This window comes from Mya arenaria, chromosome 4 (genome assembly GCF_026914265.1).
Source record: "Mya arenaria isolate MELC-2E11 chromosome 4, ASM2691426v1".
Classification (NCBI taxonomy): Eukaryota; Metazoa; Mollusca; class Bivalvia; order Myida; family Myidae; genus Mya; species Mya arenaria.
Window position 1 is genome coordinate 31,827,765 of NC_069125.1, and position 16,238 is coordinate 31,844,002.

General features: G+C 33.4%; 1 protein-coding gene across 10 annotated transcripts in view; it reads right to left on the reverse strand.

The window, feature by feature from the left end:
• LOC128231469 (RIMS-binding protein 2-like) overlaps positions 1–16,238 on the reverse strand; it is a 147,973-nt gene that overhangs the window by 60,628 nt on the left and 71,107 nt on the right. For all 10 annotated transcript variants that reach the window (XM_052944335.1, XM_052944337.1, XM_052944338.1 and 7 more), the window contains 2 exons: positions 15,750–15,833; positions 14,957–15,046 (listed from right to left, as the gene is read on the reverse strand). In XM_052944335.1, the coding sequence (XP_052800295.1) occupies positions 14,957–15,046; positions 15,750–15,833 (174 nt within the window). The remainder of the gene's footprint in view (positions 1–14,956; positions 15,047–15,749; positions 15,834–16,238) is intronic.

The following is a 16,238-nucleotide window of genomic DNA, read 5'->3' on the forward strand; positions in this document are numbered from 1 at the left end:
ATGACGCAAGTCATTCAAATAACTTGATTTCCCATTATGAAAATGTGGTTAAGATTATACAAATATGCCTTTCAAAGGAAATTAAAAAAAAAAAAAAAAAAAAAAAAAAATCAAGGGCCATAATTTGTATTTAGGCTTAAAATGGAGTTATGTTTCTTGTTGAAAGATGGTTGTAAATAATTTTGAATTTTATTAAGTGCATTTAATGTACCGTATAGAAGTTTTTTTATTAAAATCCCAACTTGCCCTTTACTTTTACTTGCCTAAAACTTTAACCTAAGTCAATCAGGGGCCATAACTTGTATTAAGGATATGGAGTTATGTAACCTCATTGGGTGATGGTCCTGAATGTAGGGTATTGGACTTATAAGTGAAAATCCCAACTTGCCCTAAAACATTAACCGGACGCCAACGCCGATGCTGGGGCGAGTAGTATAGCCCACCTATTCTTCAAATCGTCAAGCTAAAAACTTATTGAAAACCCTGAACAACTTGACAACAAAGAAATTTTTGAAAAGGATAATTTTCAGAAACGCTTTAAATTTCCAAGAAAAGTTCTTTTAACAATTATAATTAGTAGTATCAACTGATGTAAAAATACAGATTCAATTTCCTTCGATATTATACTGAGTCACCATAAAACATCCATTAAGTGGTTATTATAATTGTCGATCAAGTTATAATATTTCAGAAAGCAAGGAATATGATAGGAATTACTGAGGAAATTGAAAGCTGAAGACATAATAATTATAGTAAACTGAACCACAGAACTTCAATGTACTTCTTTGTAATAAAGTCTGTAACATTAAGTTTCTTAAAGAAGATAAGAGACCTCTTAGAAAATCTATGCATGAATAAAATAACAGCTCTGTTTCATTATGATCTATTCTATACTTGATTTTTTTTAGGCTGTATGCCGCAGGTTTACAGACTAATATGTACTGCGAATTAAAACGATGTATTCAACCCTATTAAAACATTTGCCACCGACTCCAAAATTATAATTGCCAAAAAAAACAAATAAAATCACTTGCAAAAAATTGGATATTCCCGGAAAAAAAATCTGAAAGTATGCCGTCTGCTTATCTCACACTTACAATATTTTTCAGCGCCAAATGGTACATTTAAAATGTGTTTTGTTCCATGACAACAAAAAAATGCCTTATAAAAAAAACAAAAAACCTACGTACAGACTCATTTATTTGGGCATCTAACCAGGCCCACTCAGGTACATTAGGTCAAGGAGTATGTGTGCTAGTCCTTAGAAGGTAAAGCCATTTGACAAATTTTGAAAACTGACCATGGGTTTCAGGATTCCAAGATTCTGTCCCAGGACTAAAGGCTGCATAATAGCCTAATTTTGACATCCATAAATTTTCATAATTTCACTTTGACTTAGTACTATTTCAAATCAATAATGCAACAGTTTTATTACACGCTGAGGTTTTGTATACAGAGGAAAATTGTTTGTTTCAGTGTAAGATTGTGATATATTTCACCGAGTATGCACCAAAATGGTATTATTCATGAGTGGCGTCTACTAGCCACTCGTGAAATATTATTAAATATATTTACTTTTTGTTTTCAGGAGTTGATATATATTGCAATCTTACACTGAAATAAACCATTTTTCTTTTTATTATATGCCTTAAAAAAATATAAAATGACAGTTAATTGTTGTTTTTCAGAAAAGCATGCCAAATTAATTGTATGGGAACGTTGCTACATTTTGGAAATTACGTTATTGAATTTGTGTCCAAACTCTTATGTACGCTGACGTTTGATTTGGAATTGAGAGCAGGCTAAAATTTCAAAACAGTGAAAATATCAAAACGTTATTTCACTGTTTGAAACCGTCGAATAACATTTTCGTTTCACTGATAATTAAATGTCTATAAACCACAGGAAAGCATATAATAAATTATTTTCTCCCATATTTATATATATTTTTTTTTTCTGAGCTTCTCTATTGCAAGTAAATCCTAAACGAAGCCTGAGAATCATTAACAGTCTATAATGTCTTAAAACAGACACCAAACACAAGAAATCTGACATCTGAAACATCTCTTTTCATTTTATCTCCCGCAGCATTTCGGAGATGTTGCATGAACTTGCAATTATGTGACACATATGCTGCAAGCGGATATCCAAAATACCATACATCATTTCAAGACATTATCTGCAATTAATGATGGTCTTCATACAAACGAAGGAAAATCAATGTTTGCAAGATTATTAAATAAAGCGGATTGTTCGGAACTTTGTTAGAGTTAACAACGTTGTTAACGTCATTGTTGTTAACTTTAAATTCTTTACTGCTCTGGATATATATTATTGACACACTATATATGGAGAAACTTATAATCTAGCTGCAGTATTCCTTAAAAGAGTGGAGACATCTTTTTCAGCTGTACTTGTTACCTTTGAATATAAAAGCATATTATCAAATATTTTAAATATGTTTAAAAGTTAACAACGATGTCTTTAATCACGTTGGTTAATTTACTTTTTTTTTAGTAACAATAGGCCTAATATTAATAAAAGAAAAAGAAACCAGATTATGGTTTTCCTCGTATGTAATACGGTTTAGTTTCGAGTATATATTCCATATTTAAGTGTATTGAAATTCAAGCACTGTATACTTTCCAAATATCTTAATATGATATTGGTTTCTTTTGCCGCACAAAATAGTAGTTCATTGCATTCAACGGAGCATCTTATTTTTTATTCACCATTTGCTTTCATTTTTTTCGCAATATTTTCGATCACAACTGAAAAACTCATCTCTGATATGTAAATACTATAATTCCATCAAGCATACACTAGGGACACTAAGTGAAAACTGGAGTATATCGCAATTACATATATCATATCACAAACACGATCCCATCCCAGAATGCAATTATCACCATTTACGAACACCGTGATCACACATTTTTGTAGTGAAACTTGCAGAAGTTACTTTGGTATCCTGATAGTCATTACGTAGATACATTTACCACTGATCTCGTCAATTGGCAAACCAAACAATTCTCGTGTTGCGATTTCCAATAGCAGAGTATGAAGTTAACAGTCGCCAACAAGTGGCTGTGAGCATTGACAATTATTTCACTCACAATTCATTCCTGGGTTTCAATGTCATTGTACAAGCGATTATGGTTAATATTCAACGTGATATCAGCTTAAAAGCATCATAATGATAACCATATCATTAATGGTCATCCTTTCTTTTGAAGACTATAGCAACTTGACCATTAACAAGTCTTGTAATCTGAAGTATAAAGACCTTCGATGTCCGCCATCACAACTCAAATATGTTTACGCACAAAATAAAAAATGTTAGCAATTTCATGCCCATAAAATCACAGCAAATTCTTTCCCCAGTTCCTGAGGGGCATTCAAAGAAATATGCATACAGCACTCCAAGAATTTCCCTGCAAATTTCTTGGACTTTTTTGTAAATCTCGAAATCACATAAATCTTGAATATTAAATACCTGCCACATGTGGATATCCTGAGAAAAAAAAACAAAAGAGGAATGTAATGAGCAGATTGAGATAGGAGATTTCAGATTCTATTCAATGGAGAGATTGCCTTTGAAGACATCACTGAATTGACTTTTCATGATAACACGGAAATGCAAGTCCAAATATTGCCAGGAATTTAATTGCATAACAATTTTTGACGTAAAAGAATGTAAATTTTTGTTGCAGTTTCTGAAATAATTTATTTTTTTGACAGGCTTGTAAAACTAAATATCACCATGTTAATTAATTAACTCCAGTTCAATAATTGTTCTGACTTTTGTTTGGACTTTATTCGAATATAACCAAAGCATTCATTAATAACTTTACATATGAATCAAACAAGAGCTGTCACAGGAGTGACGAATACCCCCAAATGCCGCCTGGACACAGGAATGGCAAACCATTCCTTGAAAAGAGGCCATAACTCCAAGGTTACTGCATACTGCATCTACTTTTATCATGCATGTATTGTTTTATTTAAATCTGTTGAGTAATTTAGAAGTTACACTGCTGACAAGAAAAACTAGCCTTTCATGAGTTATCGTCCGGAAACCGTTGTTTTTTTTTAGTAACAGTGACCTTGACCTTGGCCCCACCAGCCCCAATATCGAACTTGACCTGTATCTTCTGATGTTACACCTGTGTACCAAAAATTGTTCAAATCTGTCAAGCCTTTCATGAGTTATCGTCCGGAAACCGTTTTTCTATTTTTAGTAACAGTGACCTTGACCTTGGCCCCACCAGCCCCAATATCGAACTTGACCTGTATCTTCTGATTTTACACCTGTGTACCAAAAATTGTTCAAATCTGTCAAGCCTTTCATGAGTTATCGTCCGGAAACCGTTTTTCTATTTTTAGTAACAGTGACCTTGAATTTGGCCCCACCAGCCCCAATATCGAACTTGATCTCTACCTTCTGATGTTACACCTGTGTACCAAAAATTGTTCAAATCTGTCAAGCCTTTCATGAGTTATCGTCCGGAAACCGTTTTTCTATTTTTAGTAACAGTGACCTTGACCTTGGCCCCACCAGCCCCAATATCGAACGTGACCTATATCTTTTGATGTTACACCTGTGTACAAAACTGTATCTTCTGTGGTTACACCTGTGTACCAAAAATTGTTCAAATCTGTCTAGCCTTTCATGAGTTATCGTCCGGAAACCGTTTTTTTCAATTTGTAGTAACAGCGACCTTGACCTTGGCCCCACCAGCCCCAATATCGAACTTGACCTGTATCTTCTGTGGTTACACCTGTGTACCAAAAATTGTTTAAATATGTCAAGCCTTTCATGAGTTATCGTCCGGAAACCGTTTTTCTATTTTTAGTAACAGTGACCTTGACCTTGGCCCCACCAGCCCCAATATCGATCTTGACCTGTATCTTCTGATGTTAAACCTGTGTACCAAAAATTGTTCAAATCTGTCAAGCCTTTCATGAGTTATCGTCCGGAAACCGTTTTTCTATTTTTAGTAACACTGACCTTGACCTTGGCCCCACCAGCCCCAATATCGAACTTGACCTGTATCTTCTGATGTTACACCTGTGTACCAAAAATTCTTCAAATCTGTCAAGCCTTTCATGAGTTATCGTCCGGAAACCGTTTTTCTATTTTTAGTAACAGTGACCTTGACCTTGGCCCCACCAGCCCCAATATCGAACTTGACCTGTATCTTCTGATGTTACACCTGTGTACCAAAAAGTTTTCAAATCTGTCCAGCCTTTCATGAGTTATCATCCGGAAACCATGAAAACCGACCGACCGACCCACCGACCGACCGACCGACCGACAAGCTCACTCCTATATACCCCCCCAAACTTCGTTTGTGGGGGTATAATAAAACAAGGGGATTCTGGGGTTGAGCAAAAGTGATTTGAAACGGTATTTAAATTATTGCCAACATCTTTCCTTCACATGCAAACGCCTTGACATTACAACATGGTAATCAAGATTTTTTACCTTGGTATTTTTACTTCAAAACACAAAGCCATGCATGTTGATACGCTTGGCTTTAATACATTATGGCCCGATTGAGTGTTCAGAATTTTGTTAAAGTTAACAACGTTGTTAACAGCATTATTGTTAACTTTTAAATCTTTAAAAAAAGTTGTTTCAGCTGTACTTGTTTTATTAAATATTCAAGCAATTTAACTCATAAAATAGTTAACAACGATGCCGTTAACAATTGTATTAACTATAAGAAAGATCTGAACAATCTACCGATTATGAGACAGGGTAAACTACAGACAGCATAAAAAAATCGCCAAAAAACTACAATTCAGATGAGGCTTAAAAGAGTCCAGACAACTGCAGCAGACAACAGTTTCAGTGTTATTTTAATGCATCCTTCAAGTCATCTATATTTGTTTCAGCAGACCAATCACCATTTTCCTTACGTTCAAGATCAATCATTGATGAAAATTTGTGTTCTTCTGTCCAAACTTTCGAATTGTTTTTTGCAGATCTGACATTGACTTCTTCTCCAAGGATATTGACACAATCATTAAGTTTGTATGTCAGTCATCAAAATTATTCTTTTGGATGAACAAGCCCAAATTCATATACTAAGAAACCTGGAAAGCCTTTTACCAGTGAAGGGCCTGCAGACTTGTGCTAATTTTGACCACTGGCATCTAAGTTTAGAGTGTCACCATCTCCGTCACATGATAATTAGATGAGACTAACTTAAAACTTCATTTGAGTAACAGTGACTTCCCCTTGAACTAGACTTGCCATTACTTGAACTTCCCCATTATGTAAACCCATACGATTTTGGACTAAGAGAAGTTAAAACTTTTACATTTAAACAAAGGAAAACGGAATAACACTTTTGAAAATAAGTAAAATAAATAATACTGACATTTAATTATTAAGATTGTATCAAATTCCTTCAACTATCTAAAACAGTTTCCTAGGGGCTGTATTCAATAAGCAACTTAGATTGAACTTAAATTAGAGATTAGATACTAAGTGTTTTGATTGGCCTGTATATTTAGCTGACCAATAGGCTGAATGGAATCACTGAGGCATATCTAAGGACAAGGATAAGCTCAATTTTTAATACTGACCTTATAGTCATGGCCATTTAATGTCATGATGACAAAGATCTAAAAAAAATCAAACTTAAATATGATTCAGTCTGTGCCGTCTTTGCATTAGTTGGTTCTCACCAAAATAATATTACAAATACATGCATCAGCAGATATCAACCTATATCTATGAATATATTATTTAAAATGTAACCATTCTTCCAGACCATTACTGAAATGACGACAAATCACGAAATTGCAGAGGGAATTAGATTCAAAACTGATCAACATCGGAAATCATCCACGCCTTCTATGGGTCTCCCAGTCACAACTGTATCTCACGAGACAATCGCCATTTATTATTAATGGTCATTATAACCCTCTTCAAAGTGTACCAGTTGATTACATCATGGCGTACTTTGGCTATTATTCTGCAATAAACATTCTTGTATAACAAAACATGTACTGATTCTCGTGCATTTTTTATTTTATACAGCGTCGACAAAACATTAAGTAAGAAATACATCCACGACTTAGTGAATTATTGAAAAGATGATCAATCAACTTTGAAATTATCTATTCTTATAACACACCACCCTCCAGTGGATAAGAATGATTTCACATTGAATTAATGATATGATTATATAACGACCTTGATTTCATTTATTGTCCTTGAAAAATAAAATACAATCAATTATTGTCTCAACAGAAATTGTCTTGAATTCGTCTCACATAAGATAAGATAAAAATGAGTGATGCCAACAAAAAACGTGCACACACAGGAGAAAAAACAGATGGCAGATACGGAAATTATTCACTAAATTTCTCTCTGGTGACCTACATTTTATTGTCTTTCCTTGCCAAGGAATATAAATATATGCATTTATATGGACAATATTTCCAGGAAGGCCAAAAAAACCCACATTTTTTAGGAAAACAGGATAAAAAATCCACACCACAGCAAAAAAAAATATAGGGTGGGGAGTATAGGGTCAGTCAGGTTAGTGGAACGGCTGTACTCAACATTGAAGGCATTACATGATAACATTTAGTTATACATTATTGGAAATGATGTCAGTTAACAAAGTAGACTGTGTCATCATTACATATTATATTCTGTTATTACCTGTTTTCTGAGTAAGGTATACAATAAAAGGGGTATTAGTATTGCACTTTGATCTGGTAGGTCGAATTTGACTCTTATGGAATTTGGCAGAGTTTGATTTCACTTGGGTTATGCCTCAAATCCGTTGGAGCCAAATGCAACCGCCCAGATTTAAACACAGTACTAGTAACCCTTTATAATTTCATAGCCAGCACAACTTCTGTATTGATAGTCATTTGTTTACAGCATGATTTATTATGTCATCAATATAGCAGAAACAAAAAAAATTGTAGATCACATAATTGCAGGGGGCGCCTATTTGGACATAACAATCAGGGGCGGATCCAGGATTTTGGGTTAGGGGGGATTTTATTGTTTCCATACCAAAGAACATGTAAGCTCCGGGAATTTTAGGGGGGGCGTGCGCCGGGTGCGCCCCCCCTGGATCCGCTAGTGACAATATCTTTTAATCAGACTATCATTCACTTTTTGTTTATACTTAAAAACAAGCTATCTTTTACATATTTGCCAAAAAGGTTAACCCAACCTATAGCTAGCTAGCTAGCTCGCAGTGGCAATAACATGGCGTTTTTCTCATTTCAATTACAGGAAATATATAAGAGCAAGTTTCTATTACATCTTGAGGAAAATTCAGCCAGCTGGGACTGATATAGCTTAGTTCTAAGAATCATTTCCAGAGCTCTGTTTTTCCTTCAGGCTCTTCCAGGGATTGCTTATTTGGGCCACAACATAATTAGTTAGTGACCTATGGCAAGCACTCGAATATGAAGGTTCTGCAAGTTACAGAACTAATATATCTTTGATTGAGCATGGTTATTAACTAGAGGTCTATCTGCATTATAGTTGGTTATTGTTCATCACGTCAAAGCAGCCAATCAGAGCCAAGTATTTTGCACACTGTATTTCATTTATTAGGCTACATGACTCAGATGATTCATTATTTGGCCGTGACGTCAAACTTAATGATCTAGTAACCCCAGCTTAAATGATGAACTGTAAGCCGGTTATGGTCATGTATAATACAAATTAAATAAAACTTATTTCAGCAGTCGCTTTTACTCCCATGGAAAAAGTAATTAAATTTGTTATACTTGACCTATATAACCTGCGTCCGTATTCACTAGCGTCCCGAGTCTGAGGTTTCGAAATATCTATAATGTTTGTGGCATCATTATAACCGAAAATAAGTGTTTGACCATTAGGATAAATTCAGTATTAAAAGCTGCACTCTCACAAATTGAACATTTTGACAACTTTTTAAAAAAAATCTTGGAACGAGACAATTTATGCGAAAATGCATGTAAACCAGTCAAATAAGGCTGCTGACAAAATATTAGATCACAGATTTTTATATTTAAGTTAAAAAAGTGATGTTTTATGCATTTTTCTTAAACCGTTAAGAACTCTTTAAGCCATAAAACATTATTTTTCGAATGGAAATATGAAAATCTGCAATCTGATTTTTTGTCAGCAATCTTTTATCATTGGTATGCAGATATTTACGCAAAAATTTGCTCATTCCAAGACAATAAATAAAAAAAATTGTAAAAACGGTAAATCTTTGAGAGTGCAGCTTTAAGGCTATTTTTCACTTGGAACACTAAAAGGTCAATTGCGGAAGAAATTTATTCTGCCATGAAAGGATGAAATTTTCTTAATATGGGCACATTGTCAAACTTACAAAAAGTAAGTTGTAAATGATTTTTTTTTCTAAAAATTACCTTAACAAAGAACAAACCAATGCTAGGATGATACATCCACTGTTTGATTTGAGAAGAAAAAAAAGAAAAGAAAAAAAAAACAAGCCTTAAAAAAAGGAAAAGGAAATTAGATCTTTTTGTCCTGTACTAACAGTCAAGTACCTAAAAACAGAAATGTTGTAGAAGTGTCAAAAAATAACTTTGATCAGCCCAGCATAAAATAGAACATAGAGAATCCAAATTGGGCCTGCTGGTAATCAGGATGTGACAAGAGACAGTCCCTGCGGAATAATCGGCCACAGACTTCCTGCTACACATTATATAACTAGGTGACATGCAAGCATGGATGTCCTTGTGCAGATTTTTTTCATCGTTAGATGACTGGCAGTGAGGCTGAGGATCAACTCAAGTGCAAAATTTGTTTGTGGAGAGAATGTCGTGTAGGTGGACAGACTCTAACAAATTGCATAACAGAACTTGAAATGGTTTGTTTTCTGTGGCATTCTTTTAGAATGGATGACACTTGCAAGAGGCTGAAAGCACTTGAAAGCTGCACTCTCACAGATATACCATTTTGAAAACTTTTTTTTGTCTTGGAACAAGCCAATTTTCGATAATGCATGGAAACCAGTGATATAAGACCTAACTGACAAAAAACAAATGGCAGGTTTTCATATTTATGTTCAAAAATTGATGTTTTATGTATCTTTTTAAAGAGTAATTAGTTACGCTTATAGCCACAAAACATATTCGAACAGAAATATGAAAATCTGTGATCAGATTTTTTGATGACAGTTCAATCTGTGAGAATGCGGCCTTAACAAGAGTCAATTCTTACAACCAAATAAGGTATTAACCTTTATCATTTCACTTCACCCTCTTTTTTGTTTCTTACAGCAGCGCCTGTGAGGGCTCGTTTCAATATCATATCTAAGTTGTAGACCATACACTGCTTTAGAGTGCTCAGGTAATACTCGTAAAGTAAGGGGCAGATTAAAATAAAGATTTATCCCAAAATAAAGTTAGGCCTCTGTTTTAAAATGGGGCCCACGAGTGGATTTCAACATTCAACTAAAGTCAATCATATGGTCATACATCCATGACTTTATTCACACTATTGGTCAGTTATTAATAACAAGTAATCCGATTAGCTACATCGTTCTTAGATCCAATTAAGACCAATATTGAATAACGGCCCACATCTTAAATAACAGCCCACATCTTAAAAGTTAAAACGTGATTAGGGAAGTACGAAAGAACATACAATGTTATGACCATGCTGGGAATTAAATCCTAAATAGGAAGTCTTAACTGCCACGTTTATTTCTGTTGAACAATTGGACAAGGTTATCGACATTAAAGTAAATTAGATCGCAGAATCTCTTACCAAATAAAAGAAGCGTGAGCGGCTAATAAATACAGCTGAGGCAGGGAAATAACTACAACTATATACTCTTATGAGCCATTATGGAACGAAATTAGGACGTCCTTCATAAAATTGTCAAAAATTTGCAAGACATGCGGGAATCAATATTGCAATGCAACACCGTAAAGTACTAAAGTCTGTATGACTTGTTTAAAGGCGCGCAATATCATAGAATGATGATTATTTTAGGCCAAAAAAAAATAATTGTTTGTTTAGGGTAACCTTCCCAAAATTTCTAGGTAGGGTAGGTAGGGATTTTTTTTATTTTTTTTTCAAAATCTGTCGTAAGTTCAGAATGTTTTCTTGCACATGGCAGTCTTTCCTACATTACTGTCATTGCCTGACTTTGTTTTATTATATAAACAATAATTCTGATTAAAATCTGCATTTATCCGCCCTTCGTAACGCGATCTCTATGCGCTAACGAATATTTTTTTTGCTCAGAAACGGAAAAAAATAGTTAGGGTCGGCGCATTTTTATAGGTAGGGTCGGGTTACCCGAAACAGACATATTTTTTTTTTTTAGGCCTTATTAATTTTTAATGCATTATCATATTGAACTCATTTGACTGAAAGATGCATGCACTTTTTAATCACAAATAAGATTTACCACAATTAATACGGTTGTTTTAATTTACAGAAAAGGATAAACAAATATTGAAAGGAATGGTTATTATGAAGGATACCATGTTTAATTTGAAAGAAAGCTACCTAGCTAGGCGCAGAAAACACGGTATTTCTACCTAATGAGATGATAGCTAATTAAGATCACTGTTAATCTTTCAGGACCCACCAGTCATTTAATATTTGTGTGTTTTCAGCTATTAAATACACTGTAACAATCTTGTTATCAGAAATTAATGATCAGAACAAAAACAAAAACATTTTATTTGTGTACAGATAAAGCAATATTAGCCGTTATTAATGTTTTTTATAGCTACATCGCCACAATTAATTTCCCGAGCTAACAGCTTTTTATCTGTACACAAATTATACCATTTTTTGTTTTGATCATTAAAATCAAATGAATTAACCATGATAATGCATTAAAATTTCAAAAACAATAACATTTGCATTCAACTTTATTACATTTATTACATTTTTGATGCCGAAGCCTTGAATGTGGATGAAGCAATTCCATTTGTTTCAGATGGTCATTAGAGGTATTAACTTGACAATTTTCAAAATCCAGAAATATGGGTGTTGTTTCTGACATTCATAATTGTCATTGGTTCCATAATGGAGACACTAAATTTCATTTAAATATTTTAAACGATTTTCAGAAGTTTATAATATTAACTTTCGAAAACAAAACAAGTTTAAATGAATTACTATACATTTGAAAAGGACTCAAGGTCTTGTCCAGAATCTCGGCTTTAAACAAAGATAATGCCATAAATCTCTGCGACATTTTAAGAAATATCTAAACCGAATCAATACGTTCTGAACTAATCTAAAGATGCATCATTACTGCGCTGACTACAACTGATCGTCAGGCGGGGAAATTACACAATTGCATGCACTTAGACAAAAAGAGAAACTTGGATTCCATTTTAGAACAACAAGCATATGGCAGGAATTAAAAGCCGTCATTAAAAAGATAGAATTATTTTTTAGAAAGCTGGAATATGAGCAGGCACCAATTATGTAATCAGGAGACCACATAATTATAGTGGAGATCATAATTTGGTCAATACGTTTTTAATGCGGCACTTTAAAGGCGCACAATATAAGTTGACGCAAAAAACTTTATTTTTATTTTAATGCATTATCATGTATATACAAGTCATTAATGAGTCTAACATGATAATGCATTGAAATTAAAATATTATTTATTTTTGTGCATCAACTTATACTGTGCGCCTTTAAAGCTCTCATCTATAATGGAAACCATTGTAACATATATCTCTATCTATATATATACATATATATCCAGCGGGAGTGTCATACATTATATAAATACTGTCTTATGAAAAAAAATACGCTGATGTATAAGTAATAATTTTAAGCTTTTTATTTTCTCAGTATATTTTACCCATTACATAGAAGTGTATTTTAAAAAAAATAAAAAAAAATAAAAAATTATCCAATTTTTTTATAAGGGACACTAGCTAACCAAGATTATCTAATACCTGAAACACAGTTTGTGACATTGTGGTATTATTTTTTTCTGCACCAAGATGAAAGGCTGTCACATTTCTTGTCAATGCCCGCTACATCTCGAGTGGTTTTGCCATTACCGAGATTGATCTTCTACATTTAAAACGAATTTATCGCCATAAAAACATGGCTCAATCGGCTAATTGAGTCCATGCAATATTGAAACTGCTGCATTTTATGTGAAATGCATCATTTACTCTCAAGATATACACAGACGATATGATCTTTAATCAATAGTATTTTCCTAATACCGTATTCATCCTTATAGGCGCTCATGCTGTAAAAGTGATGCAGGGCCTGATGTTTATGTAGGTATTTTGCCTGTTTCTTGGACTTAAATAACGCTTTATCCAACACCTTTTATAACGTAGTTAAATATTCCACTGTTAACATCGTACAGGATACGATATTATTTCCAACGCACCTGCTGATATATTTTGGTAAACCCACATGCCCTCCATGACAATTTGCTACGTATAGAGGTAGGTTACACAACACTAATATTATTAACAACAGATGTTTGGTTGTTATTTAGACCTCACTCATGACACGAAATGTAACTTATTTTAGTGTGTTCATATTTGTTTATATTTTATATAATATGTTTATTATGACGAGAAACTATGTATAATATAACCTCTGTTCTGTCCTGTTTATAAATTCAAAGAAGGCCATTACACACCTATAGTTATCAACCTATTATATTTTCCACATACATGTATCTCCTAAAATTGTCCCACAGACATTTACTGCGTAATGACCAATTTGCTGCCATTCAGGTGGTGGGGGAAATATGTTTTATTTTATCTTTACAACATAGCACTCTCTTGGTTTAATATGTTATAATTTTTTAATAATAATATTTTAATTCAGGTCATCCCTGCTTATTTCAATCACTTATTAGAATGTTTAAACTTATTTTTACCCTCATTCAAATTATGAAAAGAGGTACATTTTTACATTTAAACCTATTTTCAGTCTCGTGTCTGATGTCTTGCATCAAAATTTGTCTAGTTACCACTGACAGTGGTTTGAAATTGACACACACCCTGAACATCTATTAGGACATATACAGTACTCAGTACAATTTTTTTATATCTCTGAAAGACTTGAGATCCTAGTGGAGATTCTACCATTATTCTAGACTTGCATGCAGACGCCAACCCATGCATCTCCTTGCAGAACGACCATTTATTTTCAAACAATCACTCTCATTTGCAAATTACTGATAAAATATACATAAAGGCAGCCACAATGGTATAGTTAATCCATTGATTGGATTGCTGTCAGAATTCGAAAATATGCATATCAGTGTTAGACATATACTGTTTTTGCATAGGTGACCGTCGGACTATCTTTTAAGATAGATTTCAATGTCAAAGAGAAAACGTTAACATGAAACAAGAAGATTCCAGCAGCTGAGAAAAATAGACATATATCCGAAATAGCATTTATTGTAAGTGTACTCAGTCTTCTTTGGCATGAACTCACTGAGCTATAGTCTGACAAACTGACAACCGAAATATTTCAGTCGCTGTATGATACTAGATCTAACTCAAGTCTAAGAGTAAAATCTGAGTGTGTTTTCAGTGGACTATAAAAATAACTGGCTAGTAGACTTGAATCTCTGAGGCATATCTAAGGATTAGGATAAAAAATAATTTTACTGCCTGCCGGTCTTACGTTTGGAATCCCCGACTCCCAAACTCTCATGTTTAAGTAAGTGATGTAATGTTCCTGTTAAAATTATATGGATTTTTTTTTTTTTTCACCTGTGCGTATATGATTGAATATACTTTTGAAAATCTTGTCAAATTCTTAAAAACAATCAATTCCCTGTTTGGTTCTCTTTTTTCAAGTTTGATAACAGGTATTTCAATTTCAGCACAAAATAATTCAATTCCACAAATATTTTCCGTAAAAATAATAATAACAATATCTCTACAATATTCATGTTGCAGCTTTTAAATTCTTTACTAATCGTACCTTTTCAAGCTCAACAAGGCGTGTCTGCAATCCTGTCACCTGATTGGTCAGTTGAGTCTGCTCTCGTTGACTGGTAACAAGTTTCCCTTCCTAAATATATGAATATACATAACACTTATAAGCTATCAGTCTAAAGCATTAAAAGTTACATAATCAGGTATTGTTAAGTGTTGTTTTCACACGCCTATAAATGTTGTTGAAATTGAGTTAAAATTTAATGGAAGTTTCTCACAAAAGCAGCCATACTCAGATATGCACAATCCATTTAAATCTACGGAATTTCCATCAAAACTAATGACAATTTGTAAGACTTCATCAAACCACTGTAAAATTTAATGTCTCATTATTTTAAATACAGTGCATTAATCTTTGAAAGTTCTCATTTTAAAAGTATATGGAATGAACATAACATTTTTATAATGTCAATACAACCTGCCCCTGTCCAAAAAAACACCTTGCCCAAAATGATTTATTGGACAAAAAAACAAAACGGTCCCCACTTTTTTTTAAAAAAATACACAATTATGAGAACACTAAGAATTATTTTCCCCTGAACTGAACAAAAAAACACATTAAACTTCAAGAAATTAAAACTTAAATTTCTGTTCAATGTTTATTTAATGAACTCTATCCTCATCATCTTTGAATGTGATATTTTGTAAACATTTCCACAAATTTAAAAAACACCCCAAAAAACTGTTTTTTATACCCGGACAAGAGTCTAAAAATTATTTCCCCCTGGCCCAAATGAAATAAGAAAGTAAGAAACAAATTAATACTGCTTTTTTCGTACAAGATTTTTTGATTTGACTCTCTCCTCATCAACTTCTCGGTTAAGGCGTTCACACTCAAGCTTCTTCTGCGTCAGCTCAATTTCCTGAAAATATACAAAATTTACTTGCATTGAAAGGGAGACAACTCAGTATCCACTTCATAACTGGGCCTTACAGAGTTACACATTCTTTGGTAATTGCTCAGAAAATGTGTGATGATTAAATGAGAAATGATGGGAAGTACATTAACATTCTTAAATAAAGTTTAGATGAGCTTTAGGAAACCTGGCATTAGCATTTTTGACATGCAGATCATAGGATGAAATTTGACATTTCATAAAATGGTTCAAGGTTTTTTGTATGTATTTACCAAAATAAATGGTTTAATGTGATGCAAGTCACATACAGCCATTTCTTTTGGTAAATGCACACAAATAGCCCTTTAACCAGCTAAGTGGTCAAAATTATGCCTTTCTTCTGTTTAATTATCTACCGATTCACCTGATAAA